The sequence below is a fragment of the Lepus europaeus genome, chromosome 3 (genome assembly GCF_033115175.1).
Source record: "Lepus europaeus isolate LE1 chromosome 3, mLepTim1.pri, whole genome shotgun sequence".
NCBI lineage: Eukaryota > Metazoa > Chordata > Mammalia > Lagomorpha > Leporidae > Lepus > Lepus europaeus.
In genome coordinates, this window is record NC_084829.1 from 163,394,794 (window position 1) to 163,416,295 (window position 21,502).

Sequence of the window (21,502 nt, forward strand, 5' to 3'; positions counted from 1 at the left end):
TGGCTCCTCCAACATAACATGGATATTTCCTGCACACCAAGCATCCATCTGCTCTCCAGTATTTCTCAGTTATCCTGTAATGAAGAGCCATAGGACCAACTCTGCCAATAGCTGCAGCTGGAAGAAATGTGTATTGCTGGTAACTGGATCATTAGAGAGGAAAACGCACAGGTATCTAAATATTTCTTCTCCTAACTCTCTGTTGACCTGAGTTGGACATGCACCACGAGTACCGCATTTCAGTGGGCCTTTTCAGTGGTAAGCCACTGAAATTTTAGGGTTAACCTGATGCTGCAACAAAATTAGCCAATAGTGAGGCTAATGCAGGTGGCAGCTTTACCTGCTACACCACAATGCCAGCAACCCATATGGGTGCCAATTCGAGTTCCAGCTGCTCCACTTCCAATCTAGCTACCTGCTATTGTACCTTGGAAAGCAACAGAAGATGGTCCAAGACTTGGGGCCCTGCAACCATATGGTAGACCTGGAATAAGCTAGAAGCTCCTGGCTTTGGTCTGGCCCAGCCCTGACTGTTGCAGCCATTCGAGGAGTGAAGCAGCAGGTAGAGGATTCATTCTCATTCTCATTCTCTCTCTCTTTTTCTTTTTCTCTTTCTCTCTCTGTAATTCTGCCTTTCAAATAAATAAGAAATATTTTTTTAATTTAGGCAATAGTGACCAATTCTGATGCCCAAGTGAAAGTCCATAGCTTTTAAGGGGAATGGAACCTGCAATCTTCAAGCTTAAAACACTCATTTTCTAAGGAAATCACCTCCACTGAGTGAGCACTCACACTGGGGTAAAAGACCCCCTCTCTCTATTGCTTCTTTGAGAATCCATGTGGCTCAGTGGAAAGGCCATGGACTGGGACCTGGGTCCTAGTGCTGCTTTACCTCTTGGTGTAAATTAGTCCACCTCCTTGAGTTCAGGAAAGGAGCTCTAATCTCTAAAGTAAGAAAATGAACGCATACCTCAGAGTTGTTCTTATGACGTCAAGCCATGGAAACGCCTGTGTGTGCACCATCACTGCCAGGTGGGGTTTTGATATTTGGCTGTCTGATGGTTGCTGCTTCTTCTGCCTTCCTCTCTCTCTCACATGTCACTTGACCACTACCATGCCCCTTTAATTTCCCACCTGAATACAGTCAGAGTCGATCTGCATGGATTCATGTGACAGAAATGGTGTGTCAGTAGAGGCACAGAGATGACGGTCTGAGGCACAGGTTAAAAGTTAGCTGGTCCCTTGCCAGAGGCAAGGTTCTTCCTGTGCCTGGGAAAAGGAATCCAAGTCAGGCCTTCCCTGTGTGAATAGGGGAGATGTGTAAGAGCAATCCAAAGTAAGAATGACAGAAAGCAGAGGTGGAGGCCAGCACTGTGGTGTAGCAGGTAAAGTCTCCGCCTACAGTGCCGGCATCATGTATGGGTGCCGGTTCAAGTCCCGGCTCCTCTGCTTCTGATTGCACTCCCTGCTAATGGCCTGGAAATCAGTGAAAGATGGCCCAAGTGCTTGGTTCCCTGTACCCACATGGGCAACCTGGAAGTCTTGGCTCCTGGCTTTGGATCAGCCCAGCTCCAGCCGCTGCAACCATTTGGGATGTAAACCAGCAGATGAAAGATCTGTGTCTGCCTCTCTGTGTCTGTAACTCTGCCTCTCAAATAAATGAGTAAATCTTTAAAAAGAAAAAGTAGCAGAGGTATGGGAATGCAATTACAGCTATACCATGCCTGAAAGGCTCAACAGGATAAAAGAGATAAAAATAGCAAGGTTGCATTTTCAAAGGGAATCCACCGTACATTGATTATCCCTCTCCCACTCTCAAATAAGTGAATAAGCACACCGTATCATTTCCCAGCATAAGGGAAAAGGCTCTGAAGTCAGACTATCTGCTCAAAATCCTAGCTTCACTAGGTACCAGCCATCCGACAAGTTAACCATGTTGAGGCTCAATGTCCTATTTTAAATTTTGGACAATATTGACACCTGACTTGTTGACTTTTCTCAATTGATTAAATAAGCTTACACATAAGTGTGAGAATGTTGCCATTGCACTAGCACATTGTCACCACCATCATCACTCTCTGCCTTGGTAATTACAACATTTTTAGTCACCCCAGCTAAAACCTCACACAGGGAATCTGCACGCTTCCTCCCACAGGAGGGCTGAGCCACAGTCCATGCTGCGGGCTGCCCCTGGCCTCTCGGAAGAGGCTTACTCCTGAAGAACAAGATGCTGTCGCTGTGGACCCAGAGGGGGCAGCCTGCCTGCCCCAAAGCCCTTGCTGGAGCCGCTGTTGCTGTGCAGCTTTGAGGATCTACCTGAACACACTCCAGTGTAGCCACATTGTGCACAAGGACTTGCAGCACTGCCCCACTCTTTCCAGATGACCTGAGCCAGGAGCCTAGTTCAGAGGAACAAAGTGCTCCAGTGAGACAAACTCCACGCTGCAGTGTGTAGATAACTCAGACCCCTGGTACCACGAGAGGTGATCAGTAGGCATGCAAGCACGCCCAGGCCCAACATCAGCTGCATCAGGATTGAAAAGAACTGTGTTCTATTACGGGATTCTTCAGTTTGCATGCTTTATGTCTTGAATGTTGTGAGTATAAGATACATCCTTGAGACTAGTTTGGTAATTGAATCCTTCCACTTATTTAAACAGTAATAATTACATATTCATCTTTAAAACAAAGTATTTAATGGAAAGAAAGACCAAACACTAACCAAATACTACATTATATGCTATGGCCCTAAAGTCAGAATATATTTCCCATATGATAAAAAAAAAAACCTAACCACTGGAAATGACAAAGCTTTGATGAAAAATATGAATTTCACATAAAGATGGTTCCTTTTCCATGTGGGATAAGAGAAAAATCAACACACACACACACACATAAAACTTCAAGTAGGAGAAACTTGGATACAGTGGATTAAAGAAAAGATTGTTACCCTTATGATAGGTTTACACTGTGTCCACAAAAGCTGACCTAAACCACGATGCCCTAACTGGCCAGGAATGCGAGCAAGCAGGCCACATCACACTTCCTTGTATAGTGATTGAGTTCTGTTTTGGAAGGGGAAAATTTTCTACAATATATAAGTCTAGATTTTGTTTGGAAACCCACCTGAATTCATTCTACTCTGTAAATTGGTGAATTGTTGATTAGGTTCCCTCAACTAGCAAAATTCATATCATTTCAATCCAATTCAACAAATAGGACTTTGGCCCTGACAACCTCAAATATAAACAAAACATTTTAACTTCAGAAGAAAATTATGCTTAAAATATTTTAAGACGTCTATAGTAGGCAAATTCCTAGAGACTGAACGTAGATGAGAGGTCATCATGAGCTGGCAGAGGAAGAGTCTGTATAGGGGTAGACTTTTGCTGTGGGTGTTGGAAAACTTGGGGGAAAAGACAGTGGTGATATTTGCACAGCATGGTGAATGGAATGCATGCCTGAACTGTCCACTTAGTAACTGTGGAATCGTTGGGGTGGCGTGGTGGCACAGCGGCTTAGGATGCCTGCATCCCCTATCAGGGTACTGGTTGGAATCCTGGCTACTCTGCTTCCAATGCTCTTTCATGCTATAGGTGATGGCTCAAGTGCTTGGGTTCCTGCTGTCCACATGAGAGAACCAGATGGAGTTTCAGTCTCCTGGCTTCACTCTGACCAAGCTCTTATTGCTGCAGGCATGTGGGAAGTGAGCCAGTAAAAGAAAGACTCTCTCGCATGTGCTCACTCGCTCGCTCGCTCTCTCTCTCCTCCCTGTCTCTATCCCCGTCTCTGTCTCTTCCTCTCTTCCTGTCACTCTGGCTTTTTTTTTTTTTTTTTTTTGGGACAAGCAGAGTGGATAGTGAGAGAGAGAGAGACAGAGAGAAAGGTCTTCCTTTTTGCCGTTGGTTCACCCTCCAATGGCCGCTGTGGCTGGCGCATCGTGCTGATCCGAAGCCAGGAGCCAGGCGCTTCTCCCGGTCTCCCATGTGGGTGCAGGGCCCAAGGACTTGGGCCATCCTCCACTGCACTCCCAGGCCGTAGCAGAGAGCTGGCCTGGAAGAGGGGCAACCGGGATAGAATCCGGCGCCCCAACTGGGACTAGAACCCGGTGTGCCGGCGCCGCAAGGCAGAGGATTAGCCTGTTAAGCCACGGCGCTGGCCTACTCTGGCGTTTAAATATATAAATGGTTAACATATTTTATGCTATGTGTTTTATTAAATAAAATGAAAATAAATAAATCTATTAAGGTATTAAAACACCTAAGAATTAGCGTGGGTGTGGTGATACAACAGGTTAAGCTGCCACTTGGGATGGCCAGGTCCCATCTGGGAGTGTCTGGTTCAAGTCCCAGCTGTGCTGTTTCCAGTCCAGCTTCCTACTGCTGAGCCTGGGAGGCAATAGATGACAGCCCAAGTGGCCCAAGTGCTTGTGCCCCTGCCATCCCTGTGGGAGATCCAAATGGAGTTCTGGGCAGCTGACTTCCGCCCACCCCAGACCTGGTTGTTGTAAGCATTTAGATGGTAAACCAGTGGATAGAACACTGTTCTTCATTATTTCTCTCTCTCTCTCCATTTCCAATAAACTTTAAAAAAAAGAAGACAGGTGTATATGAAAAAATTCTTAGAATAAATCTAACAAAATTATGGTCTAAACAAAAACACTGTAAAGTTTTTCCTGAGGAACTTAAAGACAACACAAAGCAGTGGATAGTTCATTGTGTCCCTAATGGGAGGATGTGCAAAGAGGACAGTTGTCCCTAAATCTATTCTCTATATTTACCGAAATTTCTGTCAGAGTTTCAAGAATTTTTTTAACTCAACCAAATTATTTTAAAGTTTGTCTCAAGTATTAAATGGTTTAGAATAATCATGAAAATATTAAACAAGACTAATGACAAAGGACTTGAATTCTGAAACAGTAAAACATAAAAGAATCATGAAGAATATTGTTTAATAACAGGAGGGAAGTACACAGAGTATATTGATTTTTTTTTAAAAAAGACTTTTTTAAAGAGTTCTTTTAGTGGGACCAGCACTGTGGCACAGTAGGCTAAGCCTCTGCCTGCAGCACTGGTGTCCCATATGGGTGCCAGCTTCATGTCTTGGCTTCTCCTCTTCCAGTCCAGCTCTCTGCTATAAACTGGGAAATCAGTAGAAGATAGCCCAAATACTTGGGCCCCTGCGCCTGTGTGGGAGACCCAGAAGAAGCTCCTGGCTCCTGGTCCCTGGCTTCAGATTGGCACAGCTCTGACCACTGTGGCCATTTGGGGAGTGAACCAGCAGATGGAAGACCACTACCTCTGTCTGTAACTCTACCTCTCAAATAAATATATCTTTAAAAAAAAAACAAGTTATTATTCCCTTTTAATAAGATAGAATTCTTTAAAAAATCTTTCTTATTTTATTTGAAAGGCAGGGGCAGAGAGAGAGAGAGGGAGAGAGAGAGAGAGAGATCTCCCATCTGCTATTTCACTCCTGAAATGGCCACAATGGCTGGAACTGGGCTGATCCGAAGCCAGGAGTCAGGAGCTTATTCTGGGTCTCCCACGTGGGTGCAGGGTCCCAAGGACTTGGGTCATCTTCCACTGCTTTCCCAGACCATAGCAGAGAGCTGGATCAGAAGAGGAGCAGCTGGGACTCAGACCAGCGCCCATAAAGGATGCTGGCACTGCAGGAGGCAGCTTCACCCACCACGCCACAGTGCTGACCCCAAAAAAGAGTTCTTTCAGTGCAACAAAATCCTATGTCTACATATGCCTCTGACAAAGATAATATCTATAAATAGTGTTATTATCTAAGTTAATAAATTTCTGTTCTGTTTTATTTATAGCCTTTCTATAAAATTAGATCATGAACTATTATAATCTGTATCTTTACTCACTTGTATCTTATAAACATTTTCCTATTTTAAAAATATTTTTCCTATTATATGATTGCTGACTTTACGATCATTCATTGTATGGTTAAGCTATATTTTATTTACAGAATCCAGTGATTTCGGAACATCCTTTAACTAGCATTATTACGTATAACTGTGCATATCTGCACACTTCGGCTAAAGGTCCACAGTGAGATTGCAGGTTACGTCTTCCATGCATTTTCATGGCTTTCGGGTGTGGTGCTAATGTGTCATCTAGAAATGCTGGAATGCTTGTAGTATGATACTCCATGAGAGTGTTTGTCCAGATCTGTTCCCACTGAGTGCTAAAATTTCAACAAGTTTGCGTTACTGTGATATTTGAATTTAGTGTTTTATTCTGTTTGAATACCAATGAATGTGAACATTCTAGGATATTAGTTTCTCATTTATATTGATTAATCTGTATAATATGCACGCATATTCCTTTGCCTACTTTTTGGTTGGAAGATTCAATCATTTATTGGATTGGTAGAGCTAGTTGTATATTAAGGACATTGACATTTATATATTTTTTAGAATTTACTTTTGCATTTTGTTTGGTGTTTCTGGTTCTAGAAGAACTCGTAGAAATGTTTCTGTGTTTTCTGATTTCACAGTAGCAAGTCATATCTAATAGTAGAAAATGGTATCACTTTGCAAAAAAATCATAGTCCTAATGGATTTTATGCTTGAAAAAATCATACATGTAGCTTATAACCATCAAAAATGAATGCGTTTTACTACTTTGATCTTAAATTATTTTCCCCTTATTCTTCAGCTGTATCTCTATCTCTAGAAAGTCTGTTTTGTTGATTACTCTTGAAGGCAATAAGCAGTACAATAGAAATTCAATTTTCTGAATAGAAAGGTTCATAATGTCAACAGACTCCTCATGGTAGACCTTTTTCAAAACCTTAAATCCTGAGTTCAAAGTCCTCACTTACGCTTGACAATAGCTTGCAGACCTATCAACACAAGAATAAACACATTGCTTCTCTTTCAAGCTACGGAATCATAGTCTCTTTATATCTGTTAACACACTTTTTCAAAGGAAAAGAACATTGTTTCAAATAAAAAGAAACTTTTTTCTTTTATTCCTTTGAGACAGTAGGAACAAAAAGCCTTCCATCTTACTGGTATATCTTAATTCCCCGAGAATGAGGAAGAAAAATCTTGGAGTTGAAGTGGAAAGGGGCTGTATTAAAAATTCCCTCTTGGATGAAGTTCACGGGCTTTTATACTGCATATCCTGGCTTTATTTCACAGCCATGGTAGAGCTGTTAGAGCCATTACCTGGTCATTTAGAAGGACTTAGTGTTCCATTTTAGATGCCATCAAGAGTAATAGTTCAGGCATTTTTCTGACTCAATTCGGTAACATTTATCATACCCATGTTAATTCAACAAAGGCCTCATTGAAAGTACTTCCTAATGGAAGTATTTATGATGAGAGAGATTATTAATTTATCCCAAAGTGATCAATCAGCTACATAGAGAAGCATGAACCTAACCAACAAGTTTAATGTGTCACATGTGTGTGTAGTTAACTTTTCACCAATATGTTCTCTATGGCAAACTCTTCAATATTTGCAGGAGGTGGGCTCCCAGCAGGCTGCTTCATTGCGGCTCTTGACATGCTTGTCCTCACTCTCCAAGAACACTGTAATGACCCAGCTTCTGACAGCCACTGTGGCCACCACATCTTCTCTGCAGTCACCTTGTTATCCCTTCAAAGGCCACCCACAAATGCTTCTAGTTGTGGCTTTCTAGTGTTGACAGAAAGGCTTTCTTTTTTTTAAGACTGATTTATTTATTTGCAAGGTAGAGTTATAGACAGAGAAGGAGAGAGGGAGGGAGGGAGGGAGGGAGGGGGAGAGAGAGAGAGAGAGAGAGAATTTTTCATCTTCTGATTCACTCCCCAGTGGCCAGAGCCAGGAGCTTCATGTGAGTCTCCCACAAGGGTGCAGGGACCCGAGTCATTGGACCATCTTCCTCTGCTTTCTCAGGTGCATTAGCAGGGAGCTAGATTGGAACTGTAGTGGCCGGAACTCGAATTGGCAAGAAAGGCTTTCTTGAAACACATACACACACACACACACAGGAATGAGATCTCTATGCACTCAACTGTGTATTTACCTTAAGATACAAAAGAATACAAGCAACACAAGCATATGGTTTTAATCCCATGTGATTCCTCACTAAGAAATGTATAAAACATTTCTTTAGATGTGACTATAAGACTTTTTTAAGGAGTGGGGTGAGAGGGAGGGATGAGTAGAGAGGCAAGACAGAAACCCAGGATCTCACACATCTAATTGTGTGCAGTTGGTAGTGCAAGATAGGACCTAAGAATCCTCTAGCTTGGGACAGGGTAGCACAGCCTTGGGCTCTTGTTACACACAGCTGCCTACTTCTCACCACTTCAAAGGATCCTGAGAGAGATCTCAGATGCTAAAGCTGGTTAGGGTACCTCTTTGCTGTCAGGGACTTTGGTCCCCGGTTCTTCAGTGCAGAGTAGAGCGGACCCTGGGCTGAAAGGAGGACTCTGCCTCAATCACATCTCTTCATCTCTGGGATTTGTCCCTGTGACTGGAAACATTACACCTGTACTATGCATCCTGTATCTTCTCCCGTACTCTATGATAAACCCCAAAAGGGAGGTACCGTATCAGTCTGTTTCATTTCTGTCTTTCCAAATCCTAAAACAGTAATGGGAACAGAATACACCTTCAATTAATATTTTACAAAAGAACATTAGTGAACTAAATGATAGGAAGTGCTGGGTTTAATCTGTGGCAAAAGAGGCACTCAGTAGCTGTGGGTAGCCACAGATATATAGAAGTGCTGAAACCTAAGCACACTGGGGTCATTGATTAGCCTGTGGAAGGATTATCAGCTTCCCACAGTCCCCAGAAGAGCATGTCTGCAGATTCCCAGTGTTCTGGTCGTCTGAGCAGCATCAGTAGGCAAGCTTCGGTAGCCCTGCCTTCCTGAAAAGACAAAGCAACTTTTAGACTGGATGAGACCAGTCAGCCCTTCTGCCAACTGCATGGCCCTCTGTGTGTCCTGCCTGTGGGACCCTGAAGCCTTGTTCTCCAACATCTCATTACCACAGCTCTCAGGCTGTATCAGAGCATTCTATTTTTAGTTGTTTTTCAGAAGATATGGTATGGCCCGCAATGTGTCTAAGTGTTACAGTAATGAGCCATCATGCAATTGAATTCTGTAGTTATATTTGGGGTGGGAGTTGGGAGGCACCGAGTTAAGGCTGAGCCATCTCTCCGCATTTATTTTTGTCTATTTTCAAACCTAACAAGAATACAGTCTTGACTGCACCTAAATTTGTGGGGCTGCCCTGAAGTGTTTTCATCCCTAACCCCTATTTTCTTCCTGGAGGAGGATGTAGCTGACCATACTTTATTCCTAGTGATTCCAGAGGAAATAACTGAAACCACTAAATGATACTTTATATTCCTGGACTTTCAACTAAGGGTTTAGTTTAGCTCAGACTTATGTTTGCCTCCTTGTGCCCTGGACACTTTGTACTTTGCTCTCTACCAGAAGCTGTGGACTCTGGGCTCTTTCAGTAGATGGGGGTGGGAGAATGATCAGACAACTCCAGGAAAGTGAATCCAGAAGCAGTGAGAAAAGACAGGTTTGGGGAGCAAAGACAGAAAACAAAGAGGAGTGCTGAGGGCCTGTAGTGGTGCAGTGGCAGGACCCCAAGACCGGACCAGGGCAGTAGAGGTGAGGGTGCATACCCAGAACAGGGGAGTGCAGGTGAGCAAAGGTATGAAGACAAAGTGAAGGTACTATGGTGCAGAACCCAGGACTTTGCAGCATGAGAAATGTGGAGTGAGGAGTGCGTATGAGACTGAGTGGGCACTGGCTTCGCATTAGTAAATATGAATGCCATAAGAAACAAGAGGAGGTCTTCAGTGGAAAATTTGTCTTTGGAACACAAGCTGAATTTAAAGTGTTAGCAAGATCAAGGCTATTGGAAATTGGAGGTGGGGTTCAAAAATGATGTGAGGCTGGCATCTCACTTGTATTGGCTGGAGCGCCATCCCCTGTAATAGCCTTGCTGCTTTTACCCCTTCCAAAATCAGAACAGGCTTTAAGGTCACAGTCAGCCTTCTTCATCTGAAGGTAGAACATCTTAGAACAAGAGCCTAGGCTTCTTCTTGAAATAGCTAGGGCATCACTCTTTCGTTTTTCTATTTAAATCCCAGAACTTGAAGGCAACCTTGAAAGTAAATAACAGGTTCCCATGACTGAGGAAAGTAGGGACAAGAAGGTGTGAGTGAGTTGACCAAGTTCACAGTGTCCTGATGCCCCATCCCCCACCCCCGCCCCGCCAGCAGCACATGGCACCTTTCCGTGACTGCAGATGGGAGGCGGGGTGGGGGTGGGGCTCCCAGACATTTCCCTGTCTCTTGTCCTACTGCAGCAGTGCAGCTTGTTAGTTTGCGCTAAGAACTTTCCTTTTGAACTGTTTTGTCTTCCTTTCATCTCCTATAACATATTATTATTGGTTCCTTCTAAGAGGGCATTGAAAAGTTTTGGGGCCAGCGCTGTGGCGCAGTGGGTAAAAGCCCCAGCCTGCAGCACCGGCATCCCATATGGGCACCAGTTTGAGTTCTGACTGCTCCTCTTCCAATCCAGCTCTCTACTATGGCCTGGGAAAGCAGTGGAGGATGGCCCAAGTGCCTGGGTCCCTGCACCCGCCTGGGAGACCTGGAGGAAGCTCCTGGCTCCTGCCTTCGGATCAGCTCAGTTCTGGCCATTGCGGTTATCTGGGAGTGAACCAGTGGAATGGAAGACCTCTCTCTCTCTCTCTCTCTCTCTCTCTCTGGCTCTACCTCTCTCTGTAACTCTGTCTTTCAAATAAATAAAATAATTCTAAAAAAAAAAAAAGAAAGAAAGAAAGAAAAGAAAAGTTTAGCTTTGTTTCTCTGTTCTCCTGAGTCTAAACAGAGTCACTGTATGTTCACATCCACTGAGAATATTCTGTGTTTGTAATCATCCTACAGTTCCTCTCCACATTAGCTGTGCTCTGCCTCCTTCCTAAATATGTGGATCTTTCAAAAAGTTCATGATAAATGCATAGTACGCAGAAACTATGCATGGATTCAACTATTTTTGCACCAAAGTAAACTTACTTTAAATTCCATTTTCCATATACTTTTTGAGGTGCCCTTGTTGATGTTTGTTCGCTGGGAACGACTTTAAGAAGAGCATGAGTTGCTAACTGAAGGAGAAGATTGCATAAAAGTGTGTGTCTGCTGTTAACCTCAGACAGTCCCTTAACTACAGTGACACTGAGTAACCTCTGTCTCTCATCCTATCAACTTCCTTCTATCCAAGGCCACCAAACACTTCTAGGAATAGACATGAGCTGCATTCATAGGGTGGGTGAGGAACCAACATAAATGATAGAATCAGTAGTAATCAACCAAGATCCTGTTTGTAGCATTGGGACTGCAAATGTGGCATCAAAGTCGCAGTAATAAAGCCCCATTGGCTATCCCCAGCTGAGCAGTTTTGATTAAATGTATCCACAAGAGAGCTTCCCCTCAACACTGAATGAATGCTTTGTCTTTTCTGCTTGGCCCCTCTGCTGTCTAGATGCCTTGAACCTCCGAAATCGACAGGTCATCTGTGTCACACTCAAAGTCCTCCAGCATCTGGTCGTGTCGGCTGAGATGGTGGGTGAGGCTTTGGTACCCTACTACCGTCAAATCCTCCCCATCATGAACATCTTTAAGAACATGAATGGTGAGTTACCCCAGGAATCAAGTTGTTTTCTGTGCTCTAAAAAGGGAGGAGTGGCTTGAAGTAGAGCTAATTAGCAACACTTTCAGGATTTATCCTTGCATTTAAACCACCACCCATTTGGAGATCTAAGTAGTAGACTCCCACTCCTTCCCCTGCTACTCCCTGGGGAAACAGTAAAATTAACAATTTCACTTATTCTCACATGTACAGAGCTTTGTACTCAGTTCAGAAGCACTGAAGCAGTTCTATAAGTTTCCAATAATTAAATTGTAAAGTTTTGTTTAATAGTCTGTTGAATATATTAGTAGGTTTTCAGTTCTTTTTCTTAGTGGTAATTCTACCTTTAGATACTTCCTGTTAAAAAAATCAATCTTTTTTAATTGCTTTAAGATGAAGTTTTTTTAAGCACTGTTATTAAAATCTGGTAAGCATTTGGAACATTTTAATATATGTTCTCCTATTCTAAAAAAATAAGAATATAATTTTTTGATTTTATAGTTACTAATTATTTAAGAATTTGTCATCATTTTGTTGAGGGTAAGTACTGACTACAACTATGTATGCTGATCTATTTATTTTTAAGATATATTATTCTATAAGCTTTGGAAAGCAAAGCTGAACTCAGATGAGCTTGTGTCTCCCTAACAAACGTATTAACTAGCAAAGTGTTGGTGATGTCTGGCAGGCAGTGAGTATACATCTATCTGCTCATTAAGAGTGTAATTTTCTTGAAGTTAGTGAACCTAATTTTCTTTTGTGGTGCTGACTTTGAAATTTCATACTTCACATATGTGGCACAAGGTCAACATTTAAAGTTTATTTCTGACAGTCATGTAAGCAAATTAGTAGTTTAGTGGGAAACTGCATGAAAATGTTGCTTCATGATCTGGTTGTACATACAGAAAACAAACAAACAAACAAGAAGCTGAGTGTGTGGCAGTTGCCATCGTAAATAAGCCCTTTGGCATCACTATGTTTTACATCATGTGTATTTACATAAATTGCTATCAAATCTTCTTCAAGACTTTAAGCCTAGGTTATTTGGGAAATCAGGGATTTCTCAGAAGATCTTTAATTGTCTTTCAATAGTAGGATCTACACTGATGTTCAATACCATGCGTATTTAGTAAAAAGAGATCAAACTGGGGTTATGGGAGCTTCAGAATGCTTGTGATGGGGGTTGGGGGACGTTGATATCCATTCCACATTATCTGAATGTGAACATTTAGGCAAGGTGGTTACTCTTTGAGAAAAGCAAAAACTGGGCTTTAGTAGTTGAGTCTCTTTTTGTTCAAACTTAATGTATTATTAATGGCATTCCCATTCTATGGAAAATACTTATTTAAATATTCTTCATTTGTAATTCATGCTTTTGCCATATAGCAGCATCAGCTATCCATGGTGTTATAGAATGACTCTATTATGGCACATTGTTTAATTCAGGTTCATAATAGAAACTCTTAAGTTCATTCATTGTATTCATTTATTTATTTTTCCATGCAATTCTGATTTCTTGCCACTGCTCAAGGTTGTTTTCAGCTAGAAATCTTTTATTTACAGTCTACAAACATACATTTCATACATACAAATTTAGGAACATAGTGATTCTTCCCACCCTACCCTCTCTCCTACCTTTACCCTCACCCCTCTTCCTCCTCCCTCTTCTATTCCCATTCTTAGTTTTTACTAAGATCTATTTTAAATTAACTTTATACACATAAGATTAACTGTATACTAAGTAAAGAGTTCAGTGAATAGTATGAAAAAAATTATTCTTGAGGGAGATAGAGATACAGGTTGAAATGCTGGTGATAGAGACACTAGAGACAGACAGAGAGATGCTAGAGGCAGAAGTGGCGATGAGAGAGAGAAATGAAGCAGAAGGAGATGAACATGGAGATCGAGATATAGACATATTAAAGAAATGGAAGAACTAGGGAACAAAGTTTTTGCTGTGAATGATTCACAAGTATTTTCTCAGTAGTCCTCACAGAAACCGATGATTTGTATACCATTTCCATTTTATTGCTATAAAAATTGCCTCTGTAGCTTTCCCCTGGTATAAGTACTTTTTCTGTATTTGATACTCATGGAAGATGTGCCTTAATGCTTTCCCCTCCATTGGTGGAGGATCTAGGAGTGTGTAGCTGCTACAACACTAAATTAGTGCTTTTGTTGTCTCACAGTAAAATCTGGAACTAAAATCTAAGCATCATTTTGTGTCTTTGTATAAAAGAATAAAATCAGTGATGTTCAAAAGACAATTAGAGTCTCCCTTATCCTCAAGGAAACCTATAAAAAAGATAAATATAGCTGCCAACAGAGACAGATAAATCTCATTGGGCACTCTAGACTATTAACAAACAGTTGGTTTCTGCTGCTTCCTCGTTATGGTTTTTCTTTAACTCTTGCACTCACAAATATTCAAATACCTAAAGAAGGAGGAGAGGCTGGTTTTAGAATCATATCCCTCTTGGGATGTTATCCATGGAGAAAATTTGCAGTCGATACTATAGTCCTTAATTCTTTTGCAACATTTCTATATGCATTCATCAGAATTTCTACAGACTATTTTATGCTTAATATTTTTCTGACATTTCAGGAGAAAAATATCAGTTTCAGCCTCATTTTCTACTTACCTTAGAAACCTGTCACCACAATGCCAGATTGCCATGTTTCCAGAGGGTCCCGTTAGAAACTTGGAGCGTTCTAGCTACAGAAACTAACAACTATTCTTCAAAGTGGCTGGGTTACCATATATCCAATTCTGCCCAAGAAGCCTGTCACTGGATTTCCAGTCAATGTTGCATTCTCATTAGAAAAATGTTGAGCCTTAACAGGGTTTTAATAAACTCTGCTTTATGATTATAGAAGTTTTATCTATGCTCACAATACCATATACACATATTTTATTTAAGCCAGTGTCTTCAATAATAAATATAATTATTTGCAACTAAAAGTATCTTAGAAATTTACAGTATGTAGCATTAGGAGAAAACTCATCCTAAATTTTAATGTATTTGAGTTTTGCACATTTCTATATATCCTCTTTTCCCTAGTTGTCTTCTATGTAAATCAATGTCTTGTTAAAGTCAAGTTCAAACATATTTAAGTCCCACTAGAAAATTCTTTTTAGAATGAAACAAGATATAAATTTAAAATTGGGGGTATTCTTTCAAATACAATGATCCTGCCCCTCCCCCTCAAAGCACAAACTTTAGCTAGTGCTACGGTCTGATATTTTTAGAATGCTTGTCCTCTCTTGATGTTACATGAATTACCTCTGGGATGAACAGTAGGTGCTGAGAAGCCAGGGAGCTGGGTGAGCATTTTAGCACTTGCCTGGATGGGGAGCCCCAGCCTTCTAGTCTTTCGGGGGACCAGTTGGAAATAACATGGCAGGGGTGAATGAATGTCACTGAGGCACGGACTCATCCACCCTCGCAGAGGTGCAAAATCTTACAAGCACCCCTCAAGAGAGAGTAACTTTGTGTTTTTATTTATGACTAATATTGTAAAGTATTTACTTAGGGCATAATTAATAACAACAGACAAATTTAAGAGTAATATTTTGAACCCAGAAGAGATGTGACATTCAGAAAATCATTTAACTTCTCTGCTCTAACATTTCTTGATCTGTATAAACTATGTCCAATGTCAACTTTTTGTTAGGATTGCATGACAATTAGAAGTAACATGTACATTACCCCTTCTTATGGAGCCTGGTCCTGACTGGATATTAAATAAGGCAGCCATTCTTATTATTATACAGCATTAGATACATGTACAATATCGTATACATATCTTGTTATATGATCTTATATAAAACACAGTAAGGCATTCAGTTATTATGTAACAACATAATGAGGTGGTTGAAAGTACTGTGCGTGACCCGTAACTCTCCGAGTCTGGGAACTGTGGCCTTGGCACCTCTGTGAACCGTGAACGAGGTGCGGCTCCTGGTCTCTGCCTGCGGCAGGCCCTTTGCTTCCAGGGATACATCTTGCCTCTGATTGCTCAAAGCCAGGTGAGTAGCCAGGTCATTTAAGGACCCTGGATTGATTCAAGGAAAAGTACATTTCAAGTCTGTCCTTTCTTGGCATCATTTTTTAAGTTCAAATATGTGAGCGTCGCCCATTGCTGCAGGAAGCACCATGTTGAAGTAGAAGTCTGAGCGAGACAGACAAGGGGAGCCTGGGTCAGGGTCCTCCTTGGATGACCCACGCTGGCATCCAAGCCTTTGAGTTCATGTCCCTGGAGTTAGACAAAGAGTTCTGGATGTCTTAGACATGCTGTCTTTCCAGGGACTGCTCTGAAGTGAAACAGAAAGAGGATCATCTGTAAAATATTCCTGGAATACATCTGTCGTACAGCCAACAGCAACTTCTTCTTTCCCACGTTCTTTCACAAATGCCATTAAAGGTTATGGAAAATTAAGACAATGCGAATGTTCAATTTAGAGCTTTCAGAGACCAAACTACAGATTAATGATGCAGTATCTTACACTTGAGGAACATGGGTCAATAAATGGCATTAAAACCTTACAGTTGAAACCAGACCCTGCGGGCAGGTCAGGGCTCCCCAGTGACCCTGGCTTCCTGATTCTGTTTCCTTGGCTACCTGCACCAATCATTGTGAAACAGCCCATACCTGAAATAGTTAGGACTCCAGGTATCAAAGACTCTAATACCCTGAGTTTAGGTTCTAGAATGTGCATAACTAAATGTATTGGTGAAATATCATATTCCTACGTTTAAGACAACTCTAGAAATCTACCACGAGAGAATAATAAGGATCTGTGAAAACAGACTGGACCTTTTTATTTCACATCAAAAGATAGAGGTAATGAGAACACGTTAAAATTGCTAAATTTTAGGATATTTGTACAGGATTTTGACCCTGAAATTTAAGTGGCTTCTAAAAAAACAGAAATGAATTTCAAGCTGGGAGTCTTTCAAAGAGACTTCTAATGAGGACCTAAGGACCCGCAGTCAAGCTGAGTCATACCCACTTGGCTCCCTCGTGAGCTCTGTGGAACCTGTTCTCGCAATCCTTGAAAATGTTGATGAGTCTTTGGGAGCTGATTTTGTTTACCAAAAAATAATCTTCAGTTTTTCTGCCCCATTGATTTGCATAAAGGTAATTTCTCTTAATACAGGTCTCAATTTAGTTTTAGAATTTAGGATTTGCTCCCCATGGAATTATGAACAACTTGAGTCCATGATGTACGTTTAAGAAAGCTGCTTCAAATAACCTTTGAAATCATAGTTGTATTAGACTTGGAAGCACTGGATCTTCCTAAATTTGTTGAAATTATGAGAACTGCTACCTCCAAATTTCTGGAAGTTAGATTTGCAATTGCTGTGTACCCGTCTAGTCTCTCTGAGCACTTCGGCATGCAGGTTTAACTCATAAATCTAAAGGGAATGCTAGGATCATGACAAAGCCGGGGAATCTGTGTGGGGGCTTTTGATCCAGGTGGCTCTGCAGTTTACAGAACAGTAAGACCATTTGTTCTGCAAAGGAAAAATGTTTGCACTGGGCTTTCTTTTCCCTCTGCGGAGTGATTGGGGCATAGCTAGTAGCGTTAGATGCTTATATTGCATCTGTATGGAATTCATCCATTAACCCAGCCTACATGGCCAATACCTGTCGATTCTTTCTTGTCCTAAGTCGCTTCACCACTGCATGAGGCAAACCCCTGTAACTCCAAAGACAGAGACACATCCTATATTGGAATGAGATCTATGCCTAGTATTTCTCTGGCTTATGTCTTTAGCTTAAACCACACAATTCCGTGTATAAGCCCTTTTCTGAATAGTAAGCCCTCAAGAAATTGCAGAAGGCATTTCTTTTCCCTCAATCTTTGCTTCTTCAAGTTCAATATCTCTACTTCTAAGCATTCTTCATAAGCCAAGTTTCCATATGTACAAGAGAGGAACATCCCCAGGGATGGGGAAGGGAATGGTGGGAGGAGGGAAGGGCACATGGCAGCAGAAAGCAAGAGTTGTGCAACGTTCCTCAAAAGCTGTCCCAGGAAAACCCTCGGTCCTGGGACTGGCCAGGGCAGTGTCTCACACACAGTCAGCCCGAAAGATCTCTTCCTATTATGAAATCCATAAGTGCGAACTACATAAAACAGATTTCCTCTTTACCCAGACTGCTTCATTTGAGTTTGTTTTCAACCCAGGTTTGCTGGCAAGGAAGCCTGGTGGGCACAGGGTCGCATCCTGTCACCCACCTCTATGAGCATATATACTGTTCTCTGTAGACTTCCTGGGCAGCATCTGCCTGCCCAGAGAGGAAGGTTCTTCTGTATCTAGGGACACACGACTGTGAGAGTAATGACAGAGCAAAGTGCAGCGTGGACTCTTCCTCTGAAAGCTGTGCACTGATGTCCTGTGGCTGCCATAGCACAGTACCATATGCCAGGTGGCTCAAGCCATGGAGGTGCACATTTCACTCCCCTGTAGGCCAAGGGCTTCCGATCAGGGCTCCAACAGGAGCAGGCTCTCCTGAGAGCCTCCCAACAGCCTCCTTGCCTCTTCCAGCTCCTGCTGGTGCCAGCAGTCCTTACATTTCTTGGCCAGTAGTTGCATCCTGCAGGTCTCCGCCTCTGTCCTCACAAGGGTTTCTCCCATATGTCTGTGTCTCTACATCTCTTCTCCTCTTACAAGGGCCTCAGTCTTCTTAAGGCTTGGACTAAAGACCCGCTCTTCCAGTCTGACCTCATCTTAACCAGTTGCATTGGTAACAACCCTGTTTCCAAATAAGGTCTCTTATGAGATTCTGGAAAGGACACGGATGCTGGGGGACACAATTCCACCCAGTACAGACTATGCCTCTCCCCACAGTGTGTGGAGCTAAAATCCCTTCTTGGATAAGTAAAGTTAGAGAGTCAGGGTTCCACTTACTCCCCCACCCCCAGCACCAACTTCTGAGAGTAGGCTTCACAGCTAGGCCAGTGAGAACTGCCTCTCCCCCTGCAACAGAAATTCCTTGCTTTTCCTTTGAGCAGGAAGGGCTCAGCTCAGTGAAAAGATCTAGATCAGTTTTGTTTAGGAGAGATGGCAGAAAATATATTCTATTTTTCTTCAGTGATACTGCAGACTAACCAAAGAGGGACGCAAATGCTTTCTATACCTGGGTGTATGCTGGGGACCCCACAGGTGCCCAGGGCACTGCTGTAGCCAGTCTTCCAAGGGATCCCAGGGACCAGTCAGGACAGAGGACTGGTTCACCTGAGTGCATTCATGCCCAAAGCAACTAAGCAAGGGGTTCAGACCGCTCCGTGCCTCAGGGAGGGCTTGGACCAGTAAACACTGGTTTACCTGGTGGACAAGCAGGGAATTTGCTTTGGAGAGGTGGAATAGCATGTGGGAACACAAGACAAGGGGCAGAGTGTGCAGCAGCTGAGCACAGCTCAGGAGAGAGGAGGTTGTGGCACCAGATGTTCTGGCTTGCAGTTGCACTTTTCCAGCTGTGGAGCCTTTGATGGGTTGCATAACAACTGTGTGCACCAGCCTCCGTGATTTAACAGAGAGCTGTGAGGAGCATTAAGGAAACATATTGACCTTCCGGGAACTATGAATAACTAGGTCATTTTGTAGGAGCATCTACTTGCAGACACCAAGGGGGAATGAATTACAGAATGTGAGTGGAATGGCTTTGCAGATGACCATGTTAGGTGTCAGGTGTCAGTATTACCTGCCTCTGAGGGTGTGGAGAAAATTGGATGTGTGTTTTATGTGGTCTTTCCAAGAATGCTAGTGAAATCCATTAGAATTAATGATATTTTAGTAAGGTGATTAAATGCAAAATAAATGTTCAAGAATCAATATCGTTACTATATCCCAGCAGTCAGATATGCAATGCAACATTTGTTTTCTAGATGTTGATAATTCACACTTGCACAAACATCCCATCATAGACAAACTGGTAGAGCTTATCTCTCCCTCCCTGCAGAAGACAGTTTTAACTGCCTCCTTGGAGCCCTCACTTCCCTTCAGAGCAGTGAGCAGTGCTGAAGAACCTCTTGCATCAAGGTCTGGTGGGGAATTCACCAAGTATTGCATACCCGGAATGGCACGTTGAAATCCCAGCCTCTATCCAAGACAGCCATTCCATTCAGCATAATGCAAGTGGCTCTTGGAGATTCCATTTCTCTGTACAAAACTTGCCATGCTGCAGCGTCCACATCTGTCTCTTCCAGGCATCCTGGTCTCCCCTACCTTGGTCCATCATCCTGGTCTCACCTCTGACCCACTCAGGACACTCTCCCCGAAGGCGACAGGCTGGCTGGAGAACAAAGATGTCAGTCACAGTGCAGGTACAGCTCGGCAGTGTCCACGCAAACGGGCAGGGTGCTTGCCGGCAACATCCTGCTCACAGTTCCTGAAGCCACAGCGAAAGGGCAACCTTGAGTGTAAACAGAAGCTCCAGATGGGACAGAGCCCAGCGTCCGTGCCCCATCACCTGTTGGTCGGAATAGGCCACGTGACCTGGCGCCCTGCCTCTTGGCCGTATGTGCCCATCCTAATGCCCGGTCCCAGAACCCCACATCTTAGGACACAGTCTTCTATTTCCGCCAAATCCCAGCTCAAATGTCATGTCCTCCCTGTACGTGCTCCGTCGCACTCACGCCAGGGAGTGAATGTTTGTCTCACCTGGACGCCCAGCCTCTCTTACCTGCAAAGGGCCTGCATCTGCGTCAGACCCCTCATCAGACAGGGCAGGCCCAGCTGGGCGAGCGTTGGGACAGGCGGCTGTGGCTCAGCCCGATTGCAAAGCCACGTCCAGGATGTGAACCTCACTCAGCACCTTCCTTACCGCTCCGAGGTGCCCAACAAGCACCAGCTGACGAAACCATTGTGTTCCACTGGTTCCTAAGCCTTGGCCATCCCTACTGCTCACTGGAAACTGGCACATTTCTTGATCAGAGATTTCCACCAGTTCAGCTAAGGTCTTTAAGAAGTGCCCAGAGAAATCTGCATACTGTGCTCTACCGCATGTAAAAGCCCAAGCTGGGTCCGGAATGAGCAGCCTGCAGACGCTGACCCAGGAGAAAACATTGTGTTCTTCTGTTTGTGCAACAAAGTTTCACTTCTTCAAGGCAAGAAAGCAAATGGAAATTTATAAAGCTTTAACTCAAGGAGGCTTCTGCATTCAGGCAGGTCATGGTTTGTACATTTTAAATCACCTATCATATCTAGACTTGTTGATAATGAAGTTCACATAATTTTTTTTATAGGCAAGTCTTTCATGAGCACCAACAAAGCATTGTTGAAGGTCTCTTTGTGGGCATTGCAGAGAAAATAAGAACATCACCAAACGAGACTGCGATGTTGCATAGTCACTGTTCTTTCCTAATCAAAGGCAAGTCTAAGGGTTGGGATGCAAGAGCCAAAATTCAGTACAGGGGGCTTTCCCCATCACTGCATGAGACTTTGCAGGCCCACTTGTCCTGCCCACTTGTACGTTAGCCCCACAGCACTGCAGATCACGCTCACAGCTCCAGAGACTGATCACAACCCTGAACTTGACATGCCCTCCGTATTCTCTCCTGGCCCTGCTTGGGCCAGCTCCGGCCTGGAAGCTTGCCCTGGGAGAGCTCGGCTGCACCTCTGCTTCTCTGCCTTTGCTTGGCATTTCCCCGCCCCAAGCCTGACTGTGGCTCCCCTGGCAGTGTCAGGGCGGAGGAGGTGGGGAGCAAGGCGACCTTACTCACAGCTGCCTCCTGAATGGGTTGGCAGGGGTTTGGGGCCAGCTCATGCTAAGCAATCTGCACCCTGGGCTGCCCCTCTCCACAGGCCCTGTTGACTACGCG

At 43.2% G+C, this 21,502-nt stretch overlaps 1 protein-coding gene across 2 annotated transcripts in view; it reads left to right on the plus strand.

Moving 5' to 3' along the window:
• PACRG (parkin coregulated) overlaps positions 1 to 21,502 on the plus strand; it is a 589,968-nt gene that overhangs the window by 361,990 nt on the left and 206,476 nt on the right. For both annotated transcript variants that reach the window (XM_062187779.1, XM_062187780.1), the window contains exon 4: positions 11,527 to 11,676. In XM_062187779.1, coding sequence (XP_062043763.1) covers positions 11,527 to 11,676 — 150 coding nt within the window. The remainder of the gene's footprint in view (positions 1 to 11,526; positions 11,677 to 21,502) is intronic.